The following is a 21,009-nucleotide window of genomic DNA, read 5'->3' as shown; positions in this document are numbered from 1 at the left end:
TAATGTGAATAATCTCCTTTTACTGTTAGTAACTTCGTTTTCATGACTCTTGGTTGTTTTTACAGTGTGACTGTCATCTTTAAAGGCATTTGTTTTATATATATAGCTTTTATACAGCTTTTATTTCCCAAGTGAAATGTTTTTTGAAGTATAAATAAATTCACTAAATTCAGTCATTCAGTCAAACTAAATTCAGTCATTTTTGCCACATTTATTGATCTAATTAATGTGAATAATCTCTCAGAACTTCATTTTTATGACTCTTGGTTGTTTTTACAGTGTGACTGTTATCTTTAAAGGCATTTGTTTTTGTATATATAGCCTTTGTACAGCATTTCTTTCCCCAAGTGAAATGTTTTTTGAAATATAAATAAATTCACTAAATTCAGTCAAACTAAATTCAGTCATTTTTGCCACATTTATTGATCTAATTAATGTGAATAATCTCCCAGAACTTCATTTTTATGACTCTTGGTTGTTTTTACAGTGTGACTGTCATCTTTAAAGGCATTTGTTTTATATATATATAGCTTTTATACAGCTTTTATTTTCCAAGTGAAATGTTTTTTGAAGTATAAATAAATTCACTAAATTCAGTCATTTATGCCACATGCCACATTTATTGATCTAATTAATGTGAATAATCTTTTAGTAACTTCATTTTTTATGACTTAGTTGTTTTTACAGTGACTGTCAGGCATTTATTTTGTATATATAGCTTTTATACAGCTTTTCTTTCCCATGTGAAATGTTTTTTGAAGTATAAATATATAGTCTTAAACACCTTAAACCAGGGTGTTGTACTAAATAAAACCACCATAGTTAAACTATACTAATATAGTAATATAAGTGGGCTTTCTGTATGTACATGGTGTAGTTTTGGGTTCCCAGCGAAGGGGAGGGAACAACGGCCGAGTCCGCTCATTCGCTATCGGTACTACCGCACATCACAGCGGGCACAGCGTCAACTTCATAACCCGTCGGACACAACATGGAGGGAGGGTATCGTGGAGGATATCGACGGCTAACAGCTGCCTAACCCGCCGAGGGACGAAGGCAGCCCGGCTGGTAAGGGGAAAACAACCGTTACATGTAGCCGTTATCGCCCGTTTGTGAGCGTGTGTGTGCGGCTAGCGAGCTAGCTGGGGAGCTAACCAACGTCAGTTTGCGTTCACCCGCAGCGACTAGGCTCGGCTCGACTCGACTCGGGTCGGCTCGGCTTCGCCCGGCACACAGCTGTGTCGTCGGGGAAGCCGAGCCGAGCCGAGCCGAGTCGGGGGTGGTGGTGGGGGTGGGGGGACAGTTTCCTCGACTTGTGAAAGTGTGGCTGATGAACTATTAACGTCAGTCACACGGCGGTTGGGAGACTTTTTGCGTCAAAAGTAACGTCAACGGTCACACACACACACACGCTCAACGGTTATCAAGCGATTCAAACGGTTTCTGAACCAACGGAAAGACACGACCGTTTTTCGTTGGAAGATAACTGACACAGCCAACAGTAACCGTCATAACCGTCATAACCGTCATCCCCCCCAAAATAAATGTACGTTACGCAAACAAAATGCTTAACAAGTTTTATTAACTTGCCACAGGAACGATGACGACACCATCAAACGTTTTGTAATAACTTTATTGACAACTGGCAAAGAACTAACCGTTTATTAATAGCTGCTCACTGTGGAGATACCACAGTGTGTTGGGGAAACTGTCACTGATTGACGCCATTACGTGTCTCCTTTTTGACTTCCAAAGTTAAACAGTAATCATTCTTTCCCATTATGTATGTCATGTTTACCCTTCTCTGCAGAACAGAAGGGCCCCCTCCCCCTCTAAGCTGTCAGATGTGAGGGTCAATACTTCAGGAAGGAGAGGACAACTGCAGAAGTCGTACATAAGGCCCTTAGTTTCACTTCTTTCACAATTTGACCTGTTGACCTCTAGCGTTTTATCTTCCTGATGTGCACGCTGTGTGGTCAGGATGAGTCACCCTGCACACTCAGTCCTCTTTGCCATAATTATATATTTAATTATAATACTTTTCTAGATACCCAAAGACGCTTTACATAGGGCGAAGACAAACAAAACAAACAGAACACAAAGGAGCAAACAAAACAAACAAAAGAAAGAAAACTGGAGAAGCTGTGCGGTATGAGTCATGTAGGGAGGGAAAGGGAGCAGGGGTTAGCATTTACACTTCTGTGTCAACAGAAAGTTACACATTGCACATGCAATCTTTCACAGTTTGGTTGTCATAAATTGCAAATGGACACAATGACTAGTGATCGTAACTGACCACAATACACTTGGTACCAGTAGCTTCGACGTAAATGCAATTACAGTACCAGTCAAAAGTTTGGACACACCTTCTCATTCAATGGTTTTTCTTTCTTTCTTTCTTTTTTCTACATTGTAGATTAATATTGAAGACATCCAAACTATGAAGGAACACATATGGAATGATGTGGTAAACAAACAAATGCTCAACAAACCAGAATATGTTTTATATTTTAGATTCTTCAAAGTAGTTGAATGAGAAGGTGTGTCCAAACTTTTGACTGGTACTGTACGTTGGAACAATTTAAAACGAGCCTTAGCTCTATGTGCATCAAACTACGTCAAATCAATGTCGGCATTTACTGTCTCTGAATTCTAATTATTGGCAGAGAATAAAAGTTTCCCCTCTGCACATACTTTTTGCAGGTAAATGCAATTTTGAGGTTGGTTTTTTTTATAATCTATTCCTGTGACAGGGTATGCCAATAAGCAGTGCTTTTTTTTTTTAATCATTAATCACCATAATCAAGCTAATATGAGACTAGATATTGTCTCAGATTTTTGGATATCATAATATAGCACAAGTGTTGTCTTTTACTGGATTTAAAGGCTGCATTAGTCATGTGATGTGCTTTTCTTAACTTACCAGACTGTAAGTTACCAGCTGTTCCATTATTAGATCCACATGACTGAATATAATTTACCAAAAATGTCATTGTGTAAATATTTGTAAGGCACCATTTGTCAACCCTAGGATATTGTCGTAATATCAATATTAATATACCGGATACAAATATTGTAATGTTTGAGTTTCTCCATATTGCCAGCCCTTTTTTCCATAGAGCAACTGTTGGCGATCACTTAAAGCCCTTGTCGGTCTCAGTACCGTGCACTTTTATTTAGTTTGAAAGGGCTTCGCGTTATAAGAACTGTGGTGTCAACTCTCTCCTTTCTTGTGTAACTTGTTGCTCCAGTTTTGTGTGTTGGCTTTCTAGCCTCATGGGGGTTTCCTTAACTCCATGGTTGTCATAGCTTAGTTTGCAACCGACTGCAAGTTACTGTGACTGGATAAGTGGCTATCCCTGTTGGATTGGTTCTAGCTGGAGGTGAGCACCACACTATGGAAACAGCATGATCAACCAAAGGTAGAATGATGAGAAGAAAAAGTGTGAGGAGGAAGGAGGAGGACGATGTCTCCCCCCCCCAGCAGTTTGTCCCAGCAGGGTCGGACTCGAGGGAACAGCCATAGAGATGTGTACCAGCTGCACCCGCGATGAATGGCCTGGGCTCAGGATGGGTTGCCATGACAAGGATGCTGGCACGTGTTGTTATGCAGACACCTCGTTTTCTCAGGGCATGTTTGCACATTATTTCATTGCCTGGTCTTGCTTGGTTGGTGCTTGAGAGAGAAAAAAGGGCCTGTTTGCATATACAGTATACAAATATACCGTTTGTACCGTAAGTCTGTTTTTCCTATTTAAGACTGCTGATTTTGGTTTGTGGAAAGAGTATTTCCCTAAAGTCTTGGCAGCCTAGTAAAGAAAAAAGGATCTTGTTGTGTAAGAGCTGTTTGCGGTCTGCTGACCACATCTGTCCAGATCAGTTTCACTCCAATGTGCAGTATTAAACACACGTTCTTAAACCAGTTGCAATACTACAGTTGATTAGCTTACAGTCGCATATCCTCAATATGAGTTTTGAGGAAATGCACTGACCAGTTGTTCAGCTTTCTGAATATAGTCAACGTCGTTGCCTTTCAGCTGTTTCTCTAAATGTAAATGTCCCAAACTGGAGCCCAATTGGCGCTCCTTTTAAATTCTATCATACAGATTTTAATCGTGTGGGCTTGAGATAAAGTCTGGCGTCCTAAGCCTTATCTCATTTTTTGGATAATAAAGAAATGATAATTCTATGCAATCATTCATTTCTAAAGCAAGATTACTTTGTTTCATTGCAGAGTGAAAGGAAACAAAGTTGATATGCTCACTGTGCAAGTTGAGTTACCTCTCTCCCCCTTTTAGCTATCCATTTAATGATAACGTTTTCATTTCAACACCACAAATCAGTCTTTTCAATGTTGTGGAGAGTGTGACACAGTGTTGACGGTTGCTAGTGAGCATGTACGCTGACGACAAGGTTAAATCTCCAGAGGGAGCATATCAGTGCTTTCATTCCAGACTTTGTACCACAGCTCTGCTCTGACGCCAACAGGATGCAAAACACGATGACAAGTCACTATAACCCAAGACTCACACTAATGCTGCCTGGCACAGATTGTTTTTTTTATCAGTGTTTATCTGTAATGTTTGCCCTGGAAATCTTTTTTTCCTTTTTCTCACTAATACAAACATGGATCTGGTGCATTTTCACACCAAAATAAAAATATTCTATTCTTCACAATATGTTTTCAGGATTATCAGGAAAGCATATTTGCATAGTCACATTACCCTGCCTATGTTCTCCTATTTGCATGTTGCCTCTGCTCTCCTGCTCTCTCCTTACTATGTTCATGGATAATTCGATTCTTCTACTGATGTTCTTTTTTCCCTTCAAGAGAGACCCTGTTGACATTTGGCATTTACATGCGTCTTGAGCAATCGTATCATCGTGTAAGCTGGCTTTGTCCACTACGTCGGAGATGTTTAAAAAAGCACATAGAGATATAATAGGAGTGAGTCTGTGTTGCATGAGAAGGGCATTGCTGCTCCCCGCGGCTAAAAAACAACAAAACATGTGGTCTTTGCAAACAGAGGGGGTAAATATGCTTATTTGCATAAAGTGTGGGGAAGTGATCCGATTACAAGCATGTGGAGACGCATTCTAATGCCAGGTGTAAGCAGAGGTATCAACAGCTGTGCACTCGTGATCGGATCACCCAGGATGCACGCTAATGCCAGGTGTAAACAAGGCCAGAGACCAGCTATACCTTTTTTGACTACAGTTTCAAATAGTTTTTCACCAATTTGTCATCGCCCGTTTGTGTATATAGCTCTGACAACCTAGAATGAGGTCAGATCTTGTCCATGTTACATAAATGTGTGGTTAATTGAGATCTTAAGAAGTCAGGGTTTTTCCTGCATTGAGAATTATGAGGCAGTTGTCTTACTCTAATTTTGTCCCGCCTCCAGCTCTTGGCAAAGCTCTGAATATCTTTAACGGAAAACACCCTTTTCTAACAAGCTTTTTGTTGTATTGTGTAATCAGTGTACTGAACCGGTGGAAGCAACTGCCAAAAAATGCCAAAGAGGAAGAACAGAGCTGTCTCTTTTTTGGCTGGACTGCAGCAAAGCATGAACCAGACCCACGCTGAAAGGGAAGGAAATAGAATAGTTCATTTATTTATATTTTAATCACCTCTTTTACCACTTAATTGAATACATAAGTTCCAACAGGCATCTTTAGAACGTGATATCAGTTACATAACGATACATCTGAGAACATGTCTGCCACAAAATAAGCCTACTAAAGTACTTAGTGATAAATGCAATTGATTTAAATTAGGAAGTAAAAAAAAAAAAAAATAGTTTCTTGTAAAACAGTTTGAGGAGAGTACTTCAAATGCAATTATTTTTCTAAATTATTTTTTAATTGCTTCAAAACATCTACCTTTTTTTTGTAGATGGTATTTTGCCAGTAGAATCCAATAGTTGTACAGGATATTTAGTATTTCAGTTTTTATGATCATATTGTCATTAAAAAACAATGCTTTTTCAGTACATAAATATAACTGGGACCACTATAAAACAACAGAAGAGCACACTGCCATTAATGCTGTCAAATGTTGCCCCTTATAGACGAATAATCAACCACACAACGGTTCAATCTAAGGAGCCTGATTCAAGTGTCAATTTTAAAGTTGAACTGGCGCATTTCAAAATAAAAGGATAGGCTAACAACTAGTTTTAAATCATCAACAATTCTCTAAAACCAGCTGGTGCAAGAACAGCCGTTTGCCGACCCTATAACAGCTGTTTGCGTCTGACTGTCCCTTCGCTTCACTGCTTTTTCTTCTCTCTGTGTATTGATACAATGTTGAAGGTGGATGGAAACATTAATTAGGACCGAAACTTCTATTTACAGCCTATGAAATAGAATCAGGATTATTAGCAGTGTCTCGCCGCCTATCGATCTCTGCTTCGTCAGCACTACGGACATCGCCGGCACCGCAACTATACACACACAAACACACGCAACCCACCCGACACACAACAACCAGCGCTGTCCATTATTCTGAAACGACAACAATTAATGGATGGTAATGTGTATCTCGGCCAATAATGTCGTACTATTTTTCTATATAAAGCTTAACAGAGGCGGATCAATGAGCAAGAAAGAAGACGGATCAGTCAGATTCAACAATGTGAATGCTTAAACGTGTACACCCCTAATGATATCTGTTCTATGTGGTCTCCCCAGCTGTAGGCAAGACATATAATTCAAATGTTTCATACTTGCAGTTTACAAGTAGTGGAAAAAAACCAGCTACTGGAGCAGTTTTCTCGTATAAAACTATTCCTTAAATCGTTGAAGTCACAGCTTGAGCTCTGTTGCCTGTTTCCAGACTTTTGAAATACTCCACACAAATGAAATGGCAGTTTAGTCCAATCAGGGTACAGTTCTGTTCCTAGCTGATCCTACTACCTCTGCTAGCTCTATGCAGCCACAGATCTGGACATTATTCCAGTTGACCCCAGTAGTTGGATAAATGCTTTTCAGAGAGACGGATAACTGGTCCTCTTAGCACGCAGGAGCTTTATGCGGAATCGCTGAATAAAAGCTTAACGTGAATCTCTTGTGCAAAAGCAAGTGGGATTTGATGGACTTTCCGCCCCAACAGTAGTAAGGGGTTTAGCATATTTAACAGGAAGGTCACACGTTTAAGGCTGAGAAGCTCTCGCTCATCCTCCCTAGACTGGCACATATAGAACTGATGACACACTTAGGCAGAGGTGTAAGCTTCTTCCTCTTATGCAGAGACTTCCTATGTGCTTCAACGGGGTGAAGAGGTTAGGTCCAGGTTTAGTAACAAGCTTATTATCCTCCATTTCTTTTTACTTTCTTTGTACAAATATTTGGAGCACGAGTGTTGAGCATTCCTCTTTTCAGGCACTATCTCATGCCTCTTATTGACTTTGAAAAATCAATAGTTAGGAGTTCTTGTTTCCCCTTTCGTGCAGCAACACTTGCAATGCTAGTTTCATAACAGTTGCAGCCAGTTTGAACAGTAGAATGGCATTGTACTCCGGCACGGATGGGCCACATCTTGTCCCTTTTTGCTCTGCTCGTATGATGCGAACCAGCTGTGCCTGGAATGTCTTGCTCAGAAAACTTCCAATTGGGATGTAACCCACGACGCGGTAATGCATGACTGTTGCTTGAACGTGATGCTGTCCCTTTAGGATTTGAACAGCAGTCCCTAGATGATGATCTAAATATAACTCCTCTACTGTACACCCCCACCCCCTTTCATTTTCTTGTTGGCTCTTCGTTCCAGCCCACATGCTAGCCCTCATGGCTCCTCTTGCATTCACTCATGTGTGTGCAAGCATCCATGTGCACATACCATATATATATTTATATATATATGCAGTATTAATGCCCCACAGGCAGAAAAGAAAAGGTCCCATTTTGTCGGCTGTTATGCGCAATCACTCTTTAAAGCACACGCTGCACAACGAGGTACAGACATAAAAAAAACAGGGAGCTGGGAGGAAGACCAGAAAGAGGCTTGCTTTGGTGTGATGAAGTGTCTCAAGCTCTATTTAAATTGTAAATGTAGAAAAGGCAGGATATTCGTGCAGGAGAGACAATGTGGACCAAAACAAAAAACGAGTGTTACCAGACTGTTGGCCGCTCTCCGGCTTCCCCCCCCCCTCCAGCTCCCCTTAGTTTGCTTTGTACTTTTCTCTCTTGGGTCCACTCTTTGGCCTTCTGAGAGAGATGGTCTAAATCTAGTCACTGGATCTCTTTTATATGCGTGTTAAGTCAGTGCCTGAGCTTTGTTGGAGAAGATGCCTGCTGCCAAGTTCTCCCAAGTCCAGCAGGATACGGCCCCGAAGCACTAGAGCGAACCAGACTCATCATTCCCCCCCTTTTGTCACAGCGAGTTTTGTTTCACTCTCTGGGGGCTTTCATAATGCATGATGCTTAGTCAGCCATGTTTTGTTGTTGAAAACTCGTGATGTTTAATCATTTATATTTACCTAGTGAGCATAGAATAACATGAACCAGTTCCAAAGTCACTTTTTTCCAGGACTCTTCTCTGGAGTTGAATTTCCCTGCTGTGGGATTAAGGATTTATGTTATAAATCTTTATGAAGCATCTCCATAATCTATGGGTTTATTATGGGGGCCAGGCATAGTGAGAGGGGTCAATCTTCCATCTGCTCACATGTCTGCGTGCAGATGGAAATCATCTGCACGCGGCTTTCCTCTCCGTTTTGATCCACATATCCCCTCAGAGGAAAAGCCTTTTATTATCCTTGAACTGAGAGTCCTCGCTATCGGCTGTCAAATCAAAATGCAGCAATGCATAGAAGCACTACAGTTCAGTAAGCACCAGTTTGTTAGACGTAACCAGTCTTTCTGTGTAGTTTTTTAAGTAGGCTGCGTGTTACAATCGTAGTTCCATTTCCTCTCAGTTATGACAACATTGAGTCCGATTTATAATCCACATGATCAGTTAAAGAACTACGTTGCTTTGCGGATCTGGCTGTAAAAACTAGATGCCAACATAATAATGCAACTTATCAAAGAGCAGGCACTCACTCTCCTCTCTCCATCTCTTATCGGAGCACTCGAGTCGTTTTTTCGTCTTTGCTGTCTCTTTTTTTCTTCTTTTTTTTCTTCTTCTTTCTCTCTCCATTTACATGCTGTTTGTATCCGTTTTTCTAGAGTGTGACTGACAGACTACCATTGTTTCCCTCTATGTAATTAGCAAGACATGCTCTAAGGGCTGAAGATGTCAGCACCATAATGACTCAGTAAGAAGGAAATAACTGACATGAAAACCGTGCACATGGGTCATTTGGCAAAGCAACAAGCCACATGCCTGATGTGACACAGGCCTGTATGTCTTAAACATTAGCTGTTGAATCAAAGTGCAATGGGAAACATTACAGTTCTTTTAAGGTTTAAAACCTACATTTGGTGCAACAGATTCAAATCTTGACTTTTGGGAATGAAGTGTATTTCTTTTCTAAATTTGTAGGTGTGAGGTTGGAAGCTGCTCCAGTCGAGCTCTGTGTCTCCACCAGTCTGGTAGCGTACAGTGGGATTAGGATTAGTGGTCTTAGACTGCCTTCTTTAACGAGCACTAATTGATTTGCGACTGCCGATGTGTTGCACACTGCAGCAGACGGCACCAGAGCAGGGTGCGGGGGTTATGCGAGGTCGGCGAGGTCGGCAAACGCCACATTGCAGCAGCCCGCAGCGAGAGGGGCCATCGGGTTTGTTGGCTCTCGAGCGAGAAAGTTTCATCCGCCCGGCGGTTCATGGCTTCCCGTGTCTGCCAGCCGCTGTGGGCAGCAGGCCTCTCTTTGGGGAGGAATCTGCACCGGGGGCCCACGCTGGGTCTGATTTAATCAAGGCTATCCAACTGTGCCGCTTAGTCTCCACGTAAACAAACACAATCCGTTTGTTGGGCCCGCATCGCACACAATCACTCATTGTTTGAGCGCGAAATCGCTGATGTCAACAGTTTGAACCAGAGGGGATCAGTCAGTGTAACTGTGCCTCCTCCTCTTCTGTGTTTTTGTCTTTCAGACTGGAGTGACTGGTCCTGTTCCTGTCCATCCAGTTAGCCCAGTGGCTGTCGGTCCAGTGAGCTGCTTGAGGTGTCTCAGGGCTGCGGATTGCATCATCATACCATCGTAACAATCGGAATCAAAGCTCTCCCTCCTCCTCCTCCCCCCATTTCATTATTATTTATTTTTCCTCTCAGCCTGACACACGCACACAACCTCTCTGAGCACTCCTCCCACGCTGGTCATGGTCCACTCCCCCTGTCTCTCCAGCCAGCCAGTGAGGCAGTGAGTGGATGGAAGCTGTGTAATCCTCCTGTAAAGTATAGGGCCTATACGGCTGCACATGCTCCCTTTTGTCATGGCGGCTGTTGTTGTTGCAGAGGCCTCCCTCAGGAGAACACATGAGGGAGAATGGAAGGCAGCGTAAAGCTCACAAAGGGAGGAAGAGAGCCAGAGGGAGAGAATTGAGTGAGAGACACTGACGCTGCCATTTATTTGACCGGAGGAGAATGAACTTCACAGGCCAACGGATGGAATTCAATGGGGGTGAAAGTACATGATGTGGGACTGGCATCACCACCCCACACCTATCACAAATTGGACCAACTGTCAACTTTGGAGATATTTGCCACATAGGGGCCTGCAGCGAGGGATGCAGTGAAAAAAGAGAAAAAGTCGACAATACTTTTATTCTTGGTTTAGAGTATTTTTCTATTTTTTCCTTTCCTTGGTGGTGTCTCTCAATCACCGCTTACCAAAAGTGCCTTTTTTGTTTAACTTTTTGTCTGTTTTTTTTTTTTTTTGCTCTATATTCATACTCCATCTTTCCCCAGATTATTGCATGTAACTTAACATAAAGTACCAGTCACATTCAATAGGTGTTGCCATATTCCTGAGAAGGTACACAGTGATTTGTGTGTGTGTGTGTGTGTGTGTGTGTGTGTGTGTGTGGGGGCCACAACACCAGCATCCAACATCCCTTTTCTGAATTTTGCTTCCGCTTGGGGAGAACTTAATTAGTTCAAGGATCAAATCACAGAGAGTCAGGTTGCACCGGACCAAAGTGACTTTTTTTTTTTCCGCACTTCCTTCGCCCCACCCCTTGTTGCTTTGACAACGCAGAGCCGTCGCCATGATCAGTTTCCAGTCCAAATGGCGCTACCTATTCATGTTCCTGGGCATCCAGCTGGTGGTCATGGCACTGCTGTCCCGAGAGGGGTACCAGAAGAGGGTCTCCTACTTCATCCGCATCTTCCGCAAGCCCGACACCACTGTTTCGTCAGGCCGCAACCACACAGCGGCGGGCGTCCCTGGAGCGGACGTATATGCCAACCTCTCCCGCCTCTCCAAAACTCCTAGCCATGGAGACGAAATGCCTTACTGCCCTAAGACGTCCCCTCTCATAGGTGAGTGGTCTCGTCTGCGTCTCTCTCTCTCTCATTCAGACCGATACTGAAGGTAGATCACTCTCTTAATACAACATTGATATATGAACAAACTTGGCAATTTCCCCTGAATAACATGTTGTTCTCATTAAGTCTTTTCCCCTCGGACTATGAGTTGACTGATAGCAGCTGATGGGTCTCCCTGCTAATACATTGCCAGTGAAACCCATCAATAGTTTATGAAGCTGAATTCTGTTCAGGATCCCTAGAACTTCTCCACTTAATAGTAATGGCTGTGTTGTATACAGTCGGCATTAGGGGGGGGGGGGCATTTGTTTTTGCTTCAAGTGCATTTTTATGTAAGTTGTTTAAAATCAAATTGTCCTACATCTTTTATGCTGTGCTATTAGAAGTTAAGAATTCTATTGTCACACTCTACATTTCCATTTAGGTGTGTGTGTGTGTGTGTGTGTGTGTGTGTGTGTGTGTGTGTGTGTGTGTGTGTGTGTGTGTGTGTGTGTGTGTGTGTGTGTGTGTGTGTGTGTGTGTGTGTGTGTGTGTGTGTGTGTGTGTGTGTGTGTGTGTGTGTGTGTGTGTGTGTGTGTGTGAGGAGTTGTGCAAGATCAGCAGCTGTGGGTTTGTGGTGTTTTGTTGTAGTTCTCTTCATCTGTTCTCTAGAGAGACGGTCCAGTCTTTTCTTTTTTGTCGTTTTCAGTGAATATTCTGACAATAACAGATGGAGACTGACAGATACAGCCAGTTAAAAGTGTTTTAACATTTCTCAGCCTCAGGATTTAACGCCATAACGAAAGGGAGACATTTTCATCCCTTTCCTCTGAGACTGCATAAAGCTTACAGTCTGCAAAAAAAAGGTTACGTAGTGATAGTTGTGATAAAGTGCAGGTTATGCAGCTTGAACAAACTAAAACGTTTTCTTTTGTTTTACTATTGGATGTACAGTATATTTGCATTTTGTCACTTATGATTTAAAGGCCAAACTCGGCTCCGTATTGCGAAAACTTTGCCAGCAATTCTGAACTATATGCTGATAACCCAGCCAAAGGGCATTGGCTACCTTTTGTATTAATACCTATTTAAAAAAAGGTCATTGAGGTATAACTGAATATTCTACCAGACAGCAGAAAGTGAGTTTCGTTTAGCAAAGTGGGGGTTTGACTGCTGCACCGACACAGATCTTCTGTATGAGCTCTCTTTTGCGTCCTTTTGAAAAAGCAGTTCATTAAACGAATCTTAGATCTTCTTACAAGCTTTTTTTTTTTTTCCTCCTGAGCTTGCAACCTCCCACTACTCATCTTAGTTTACTGAGAAAGTGGATCTTGTTACACGTCCTACTTTTGATTTGGTACACATTACCTTGACATCTGATCCTGTGTAATGTTTATTGGGAATAACTAGGATGCACTGTCAAAGCAGGCTTAGTTTTCTGTTTTCATCCCTTTTGTCTCCACATTACTGGCAGTAACTCGAAACTAAATGCTGATAAACGTGAACCCTTTGATTACTTTCCTGACGTAAGTGAGCAGAAACCACCTGAAGGTTCACGGAAATGGGTTTGACAAAGAGCCAATGAAAATAAAAAAAAACTTACTTCCTCAAACCAAAATCCTCTAACAGTTAGAGGATTTTGGTTTCAGGAAGTAAGGTTTTTTTGTTGTATAAATTACCAGTATAATAATAGTTTTCCCAATGGTGGGATCCCCAGATTGCTTGTCTTCCCTTTGACAAAAGAAAAGGCCTTAGAAATAAATACGCCTTAAGTTTCATTTACTGAAGTTGTCGATATTTTCTCCTGCATGTCGTCAGTAATGTCCGTTATGAAATGTTTTGGTATCCTGTTGTGGTTGCAACAGGAGTCAGTCAGCACCGTCAGCTAGGAGGCTCATAGACCAATAATCATAGTTAGCCAGTACAACTGCAGAGCAGAAGCAGATTATTATATGAATAATTTAGGTAGTCAGATCGTCAGTGTAGAGGTAAAATCATTCAGAACTTGTTGGTAAGATGTAGATTTTTGAGACGTTTCTGTGCAGATTACGATCCAAAATGTAATTTGAAAGGCATCAAAATCCTTTCTTAGAAGGAAAACTGTTTTCCTATTGGCGGAATTTTCCAGTTCGACATGCGGCAGGCACTTACAGAAACAATTCACTTTTTTTGCGTACTCGAATGTACCATGCTACTTCATTTTTTTTGATTTATTTTTTTACAAAAAGCAAGCGTCAGATCTTTTACTGGAACATTTATAAAACGCATCCAGCTGAACCCACGTGTCCCATTCAAATCATAGCCTCTCATTCTCTAACCACAATATTTGCCTTCGCTCCATTAAAGGGAGCTCCTTTCCTGCTGGTAATCACCGCACTGGTTTCTGCTCCCAGGTGGGCCGATCCACGTCAGCTTCCCGTCAGGACTCACTCTTGCGGAGGTTCAGAGGAAGAACCCACTGGTGGTGCGCGGCGGTCGCTACAGGCCGCCTGACTGTGAGGCGAAGCACCGAACTGCCATCATCATTCCCCACCGACACCGAGAACACCACCTGAAGTTCCTGCTATACTACCTACATCCTTTTCTCCAGCGGCAGCAGCTCAACTATGGAATTTACGTCATTCACCAGGTGAAACGCACACAACCATATATTATACATACATTATTACATTATACATACAGTACCAGTCAAAAGTTTGGACACACCTTCTCATTCAACTACTTTGAAGAATCTAAAATATAAAACATATTCTGGTTTGTTGAGCATTTGTTTGTTTACCACATAATTCCATATGTGTTCCTTCATAGTTTGGATGTCTTCAATATTAATCTACAATGTAGAAAAAAATAAAAATAAAGAAAAACCATTGAATGAGAAGGTGTGTCCAAACTTTTGACTGCTACTGTATATTATACATTACTATACACAAAAGGAGGAGTCAACGGATGAATAAGAGATTTAAGTAACCTTTTACTTGGTGCTTTGGTAAATACGGATTCCACATTTGGTAGAAATGTATGGATGTTAACAGTTGTTATTTTGGTCTGTATGCAGTGTGAGTTCAGTTCAGACTAGATGAAGAGTGCCCTCTAGTGTTCAGTCACTGGATGTGCACGTTAGAGGATAAGAACGCTCAAGTGGCTTAGAGGGTTTAATCTCCTTAGCTGTTTGTTGCGATTGGTTCATGTTTGCTCCTCTGCATTTTATCCCTCACACCTCTTGAGCTGGATTTGTCATTGCACATATTTTTGTCATATTATTGAATCTGACTACTTATGATTTTTCTCATCTGTGCCTAGCGTGTACTTCAAAATAGGCCTAGTAGGTTGTTTATTGGGGAATAAACACCTAATAAAGGCTTGGAAGATATGATACAACATTAAGATTATGTGTGTGTGTATATAACATTAAGTTTGTCTCTATTTATATTCACTGGTGAAAGTTGAAATTACATCATGGGATTTTATTTTCTTCTGTTTAGCTTAGTAAAACTATGAAGCAAGAGTGAGTCATGTGTTCCAGTTTGACTTTTCAGTTCTTCCAATATTGATATACAAGATATACAAGTTATTATTGTTATTAATAAAAAAAAAAAAAAGGTCATTGAGGTATAACTGAATATTCTACCAGACAGCAGAAAGTGAGTTTCGTTTAGCAAAGGGGGTTCGACTGCTGCACCGACACAGATCTTCTGTATGAGCTCTCTTTTGCGTCCTTTTGAAAAAGCAGTTCATTAAACGAATCTTAGATCTTCTTACAAGCTGTATGAGCTCTCTTTTTTTTTTTTTTATTTTTTCCTCCAGAGCTTGCAACCTCCCACTACTCATCTTAGTTTGCTGAGAAAGTGGATCTTGTTACACGTCCTACTTTTGATTTGGTACACATTACCTTGACATCTGATCCTGTGTAATGTTTATTGGGAATAACTAGGATGCACTGTCAAAGCAGGCTTAGTTTTCTGTTTTCATCCCTTTTGTCTCCACATTACTGGCAGTAACTCGAAACTAAATGCTGATAAACTTGAACCCTTTGACTACTTTCCTGACACAAGTGAGCAGAAACCACCTGATGTTTTTAAAACTGAAGAAGGCCTGCTGGTTATTTGACATTTAGTGGATTTTTTTTTCCATGTCACTTGTAGACCAGTGTGTGAGGTGAGATGATAGTCACACACACACACACACACACACACACACACACACACACACACACACACACACACACACACACACACACACACACACACACACACACACAGCCTGCTCTGACATTAGGTGCCTGTGTTTACTCCTCAGGCCGGAAACTACACCTTCAACAGGGCCAAGCTGATGAATGTGGGTTTCCGGGAGGCCATGAAGGAGGAGGACTGGGACTGTCTCTTCTTCCATGATGTGGACCTCATCCCCGAGGACGACCGCAACACGTACGTCTGCGACTCCAACCCCAAGCACGCAGCCATCGCCATGGACAAGTTCGGCTACAAGTATGTCCTGTTCTTGTCTGTGAATGTCCATTGAAGGGGTTCGCTCTTCACAAATATAGCACATGCCGTGTTCCACATTCATCGAAAATACCTATAACCTCTCCAGGCTTCCGTACAAGATGTACTTTGGAGGAGTGTCAGCTCTGACGCCACTGCACTACCTCAAGATGAACGGCTTTCCCAACAACTACTGGGGCTGGGGAGGAGAGGACGACGATATTGGAATCAGGTGAGAATTGTTGACTCCAGACAGTCGAGGGGTTCCAGTGTGGAAATAACGCTTTATGTAGCCAGTCAGACATCGAAGTTCACAGTTTCCCAGCTCTGCTTGAATGTTTGCTTAACTCTGAAATGAGATTAGATCATTTCAAGTCTGTTATGGATACAGGATTGATGTTTTTGGTTCATCTGTGTTGTACTGTTTGAAAGACTGACATGTGTCCCCTGTCCACTCAGAGTGTCTCTGGGGGGGATGTACATCACTCGTCCGTCGGTGAAGGTCGGCCGTTACAAGATGATTAAACACAAGCTGGACAAAGGCAACGATGTGAACCCAAAGAGGTACGGGAAACGAGTTGATGCATTTGGTTTCATGTGTTGAGGTTAAGGGGAAAAGAGGTCCTAGATACAACAGAAGCAATGCTATTTGCTCTGCTTTAAACTGTCCCAGTACAAAGTAAAGGTACGCAGCCTTTAGTATTCACTGCTCCGTCTTTGCCCTCCATGTGAAGGTTCAACATGCTGGCCAAGACGCGTCAGACCTGGAAGATGGACGGGATGAACACAGCTGAATATGAGACAATCTCGCGGCAGTACATGCCCCTCTACACCAACATCACCGTCAACATCGGCACCGAGCTCGGTCTACATCCACCTCCGCCGCCGCCGCCACCTCCTGCCAAAGCTGCAGTCAAAGACGCTGCCGCAGTCCCAGCAAAAGACCCAGCCAAACCCCCTGCCAAACTCAAAGAGGGCCGACCAGAGAAGAAGTCCTCCCCAAGAGACAGCTAATCATGTTTCACTCTGGCATAACTTCAATGGGATAATCCTGTTGGCACATGCTGTAGGATGGTTGGGGGGTTTTTCTTCTCAATCGCCTGGAGTTTTTTTTAGTTTTCTCCCCAATTTAAGATTCATCATCAGTTTGTGGAGGAACTAGTTGGCGCAGAATCAACATCGTACTGCCTGTGGACCGTGGGGTGCTCATTTTGGGTGAACGAAACACCTGATTTCTAAAAAAAAAAAAAAAAATATATGAACAATTGACCTGAATTCTTCGACCCCCCCCCTAGGTGACGGCTCTCCACCTTGGTTCCTGGACTGAACATATTCTTCTTCCAAGGGAGCCACAGTGAAGAGTGTGAGGGGGTAAAAGTTGGACTCTATGAGTTTATATATCTACAGCGCTGTGGTCGCTGGTTAAACCTTGTGATGCCTTAGAAGCTTGTTCTTTTTTTTATTTTTATTTTTTGTGTCTTTTCACTCGTACCTTACATTATTTAGAACATTGGGTTAAATAGAGCAGTAGCTGCAATTTCCAGCAGTCACTTCTTCTTCTTCTTCTTTTTTTTTTCTTCCTCAACGCCAATGAAAACACGAGTGAAGGAGACCGTTTATTGTGTCCAGTCGAGTGTGTGAAGCTGCTACAATGAGTACTGAAAGAAGGAACTTGACAGATTGGCGGTTGGCTGATATTACTATGACTTCTTCTGACATAACGGTGCACATATCCTATCTGTCTGCAAATATCTAGGGTCTCGTTTTTTTGAGAGGGTTACTACACAGAGATGCTGATGTGTATCTGGTTAGTTTTTAAGACTCAAAAGACAGACTCAAAAAAATATATATATTTTTCTCTCTTGTCGTGTACGTTGGGATCGCCATTTGTGAATGAGAGTAAAGTTTTCAAGTTCTGTACACAAAGGCCAAAGGTACAGTTCCTCTTCGTAGCGTTGGCGCTTCCAGTTCAGCCTTTCAAATGTCTGCATATCTGATATTTACACCATTTTATGGAATTTCCTTTTTGCGCGTTATTGTGTATTTGCCTTTATCAAATATATATATAGCAGGTCTGGGTGACGGTGATCAGTTTTCTGCCTTCAGATGAGCTGGAGATTCATATCATAATGGAGTCTTTCTTGCTTAACATTTCTTTCTGTTGATTATGTGCCGTGTAATATACATCTCCTCATGTAAATGTGTCTCTCAAGAGTGCGAGCTTCCTCCCATAACACTTTATATGCAGTCAATCTTCATAATGTATCTTTTTTATTTTTTTGCCCATCTCCTGTCCTATACATATCGTTGAGAAATGACCTAGAAAAAGCATTTGCTCTGCACAAAAAAAGAGCAGCACCATCAGGTCCAGGAAAAGAGATTTCTAAATGCTGCTGTTTCAAGCTCAAGGTTGCTTCAATAGCTGGAGTCCGAAGCAACACCTTGACTGATCTCTGCGTTCGCGGGTTCTTTTTTTTTATTTTTATTTTTTGCTGTTTTCACAAGAGAACATTGTGATTCTGCATGTTCGGTTAAATTGAAGGGTTTTATCGTCGTCGTTTGTGTTTCGACTGAATTTTGTGACCTCTTGGACCGGTTTGATCGTTTAAAACCCACAAAATACTGTCTAAATGCATCGCTGTCAGGCTGACGCATAGATGTGACAACAATACCAACAGTGGGAAATCTAACTGAAAAACTGTGATATGTTTCTGATACCTTGAGCAATATTCTTGTGCTAGTAGGAGGCTCGTCGATAAGGAAACCGGTTGTGTTTCTTCCTCTTTTCTGATCTCCTTTTATTCTTTTTGTTTCAAACGCTAAAGAAATTTGTCTTCAATCTTTGTCACAATGTGACTCTGAAAGCCAGTTCTTTTAACAAGTTACCACATGGAGACATCGGCCATTTTCCTTTTCCACTATAGTGCCCGTATTCTGCATGTCGACTCTTCACTTCTCTCCACTCTTGACAGATTTGATTGTAAACAGGAGAAAAGGAAACAGTCCTTTAATCCAGTGAGAGTGGCAGTACTGGCAGGTGAACAGGCTGAAACCAAAGACAACTGCGTGGAAAGCTGTGGTGATGGAATTAAAAGTGTGTGTGTGTGTGTGTGTGTGTGTGTGTGTGTGTGTGTGTGTGTGTGTGTGTGTGTGTGTGTGTGTGTGTGTGTGTGTGTGTGTGTGTGTGTGTATATGTATGTACCGTATACATCATATGTTATGAATGATTTCCACTCTTCCTATCAATATTTGTAGCAAATTTCAATTCTGTGTGGCAAGAATCTTAAACCAACAGGTATTCAGATTTCCCAAAATGTACAAACCGGAGAAAAATTAATTTAGTGAAGGAATGAGAATAGTTAATCTTTTTTTAATTTTTTTTTATTGTTGTGAAACTTATCTACACGTCATTGTAATATTTGTCTGCTGAAGTGGACGAGAAGCTCTGCGAGTGGTTGCCTGTGATTTTTTTTCATAAATAGATGACTATATGCTGGTATTATCGTTTTGATGTGAATTCACATTTTCAACTCCTATGGCCTTAGCAACACACACACACACAATACTAGTATTTAAACACTCGGTCACTTATACAATAGCATCTTTTCATATGAAGACTAAATATGCATGGCAACAAACCTATTAGTGAGGGAATGTACCAGGCACAATGTGGAGATGATACATCGCCGTGCTCATCGAGAAATTATGAAGCATGCTGAAGTGTCTTTGTTTTGAACTGGAAAAACTGTCTTATTGTGACGATAAAAGCAAGTTTCCATCTGCCGAGCCGAGTCCTTCTCGCTGTTGCATTTCAAGACGAGAGAGGGGCATTTTGAGCAAAATGTACAAAGGAAGCTTCTATTCCCGAAGTCACAAAATACTGTCTGCATCATTTACTTGACCTGATGGTTTTTTTTTTTTCCTTTCTTTTTTAGCTACTCTTATGTTTTTGATTTGACTCCGTTCTGATGTGTACACGCTCAGCAGCAATGGAAAGCAGTCATAACAGGGTAGTACTGAAGCAACCAAGGGCGCTGTGACTTTATGAGTTATTTTTGCTCTCTTTTGGGAATTCTGCACAGTCCATAGTGGCCTTAAATTCATTAATAAACTGATTATTCAAAAAGACTTTTGGTGTTTTGTCAATTTTGTCCTAAAAGGATTTGTTTGTGTGAAAAGTTCGAGAGTTTGATTGTCCAACAATCAGTTTAGAACAGGACCAAGCAAATGCAGCCTTTTTAAAGAATATTTGTTTTAGTCACAAAAGTCAAATATACACATCTGCCAAAGATAAAGTGCTTTGCCTCAAACTTAAGTTATGTCGAGGGCAAAAATGTGTATGGAACAGCTTACCCTGTTTTCTCACATCATTTTCAGCTGCTTCACACAGCTACATTTTTTTTTTTTTACATGCATCTCCTTAGACTACAAACCACACCCTGAGGTAAATTAAACTGAAGACACCAGCAGTTAAAGGTTTACATTTATACAGTGAAATATCTCCACATCTGCTGACCTAAAGACTGTGGTCATCCCCTGACTTTTACTCTTTGAATGGCATATCTTGACAACAATTGGCTGCATGGCCGTGAATTCAAACAGATAGTTCAGACATTCATGTCCCCCAGAGGATGAGCCCTAATGACTTTGGCGATCCCTTAACTTTTCCTCTAGCGCAACCAGCAGGTCAAAGTGTTCATTCTTCTAGTGAAATATCTGCACATGTAATAACTGGATTGGCACACGTTCTGCCATGACATTCATGTCCCCCAGAGGATGAGCCCTAATGACTTTGGTAATCCCCTGACTTTTCCTCTAGCGCCACCATGATGTCAATACATGTGGTTTTGGATGAATTGCCATGAAATTCACTGCACACACTCAGAATGATTTGTGCAGGCGCAAATTGACTTTTTTTTCAAAGAGAAGTGAGTGGAACCTTTGCCTCCTCCACATCCATTTGACTGTATCTGAGAAAATGCAACTATCACTATTGGTGTGAGGTTAGCAGTGTGAACGTGTTACGGACCGTGTGAACCCTCTTAATCACAGGAAATGCTGCGCAATTGACATAAGAATAGATTTTTGTGGGTTAATGGCACAATGGCTTTCTGA

General features: G+C 41.6%; 1 protein-coding gene across 1 annotated transcript; it reads left to right on the top strand.

The window, feature by feature from the left end:
* The first annotated feature begins 968 nt into the window (after nt 1-968).
* Nucleotides 969-20,022, top strand: si:dkey-199f5.8 (beta-1,4-galactosyltransferase 3). The gene is made up of 7 exons (XM_054621797.1): nt 969-1,068; nt 10,042-11,428; nt 13,807-14,042; nt 15,710-15,897; nt 16,004-16,126; nt 16,354-16,458; nt 16,629-20,022. The coding sequence occupies exons 2-7, from the start codon at nt 11,155-11,157 to the stop codon at nt 16,906-16,908; spliced, it is 1,206 nt and encodes a 401-aa protein (XP_054477772.1). The 5' UTR covers nt 969-1,068; nt 10,042-11,154; the 3' UTR covers nt 16,909-20,022.
* Nucleotides 20,023-21,009: the final 987 nt, after the last annotated feature.

This window comes from Anoplopoma fimbria, chromosome 20, assembly GCF_027596085.1.
Source record: "Anoplopoma fimbria isolate UVic2021 breed Golden Eagle Sablefish chromosome 20, Afim_UVic_2022, whole genome shotgun sequence".
Taxonomy (NCBI): Eukaryota; Metazoa; Chordata; class Actinopteri; order Perciformes; family Anoplopomatidae; genus Anoplopoma; species Anoplopoma fimbria.
This window is presented reverse-complemented; position numbering and strand designations above follow the sequence as displayed.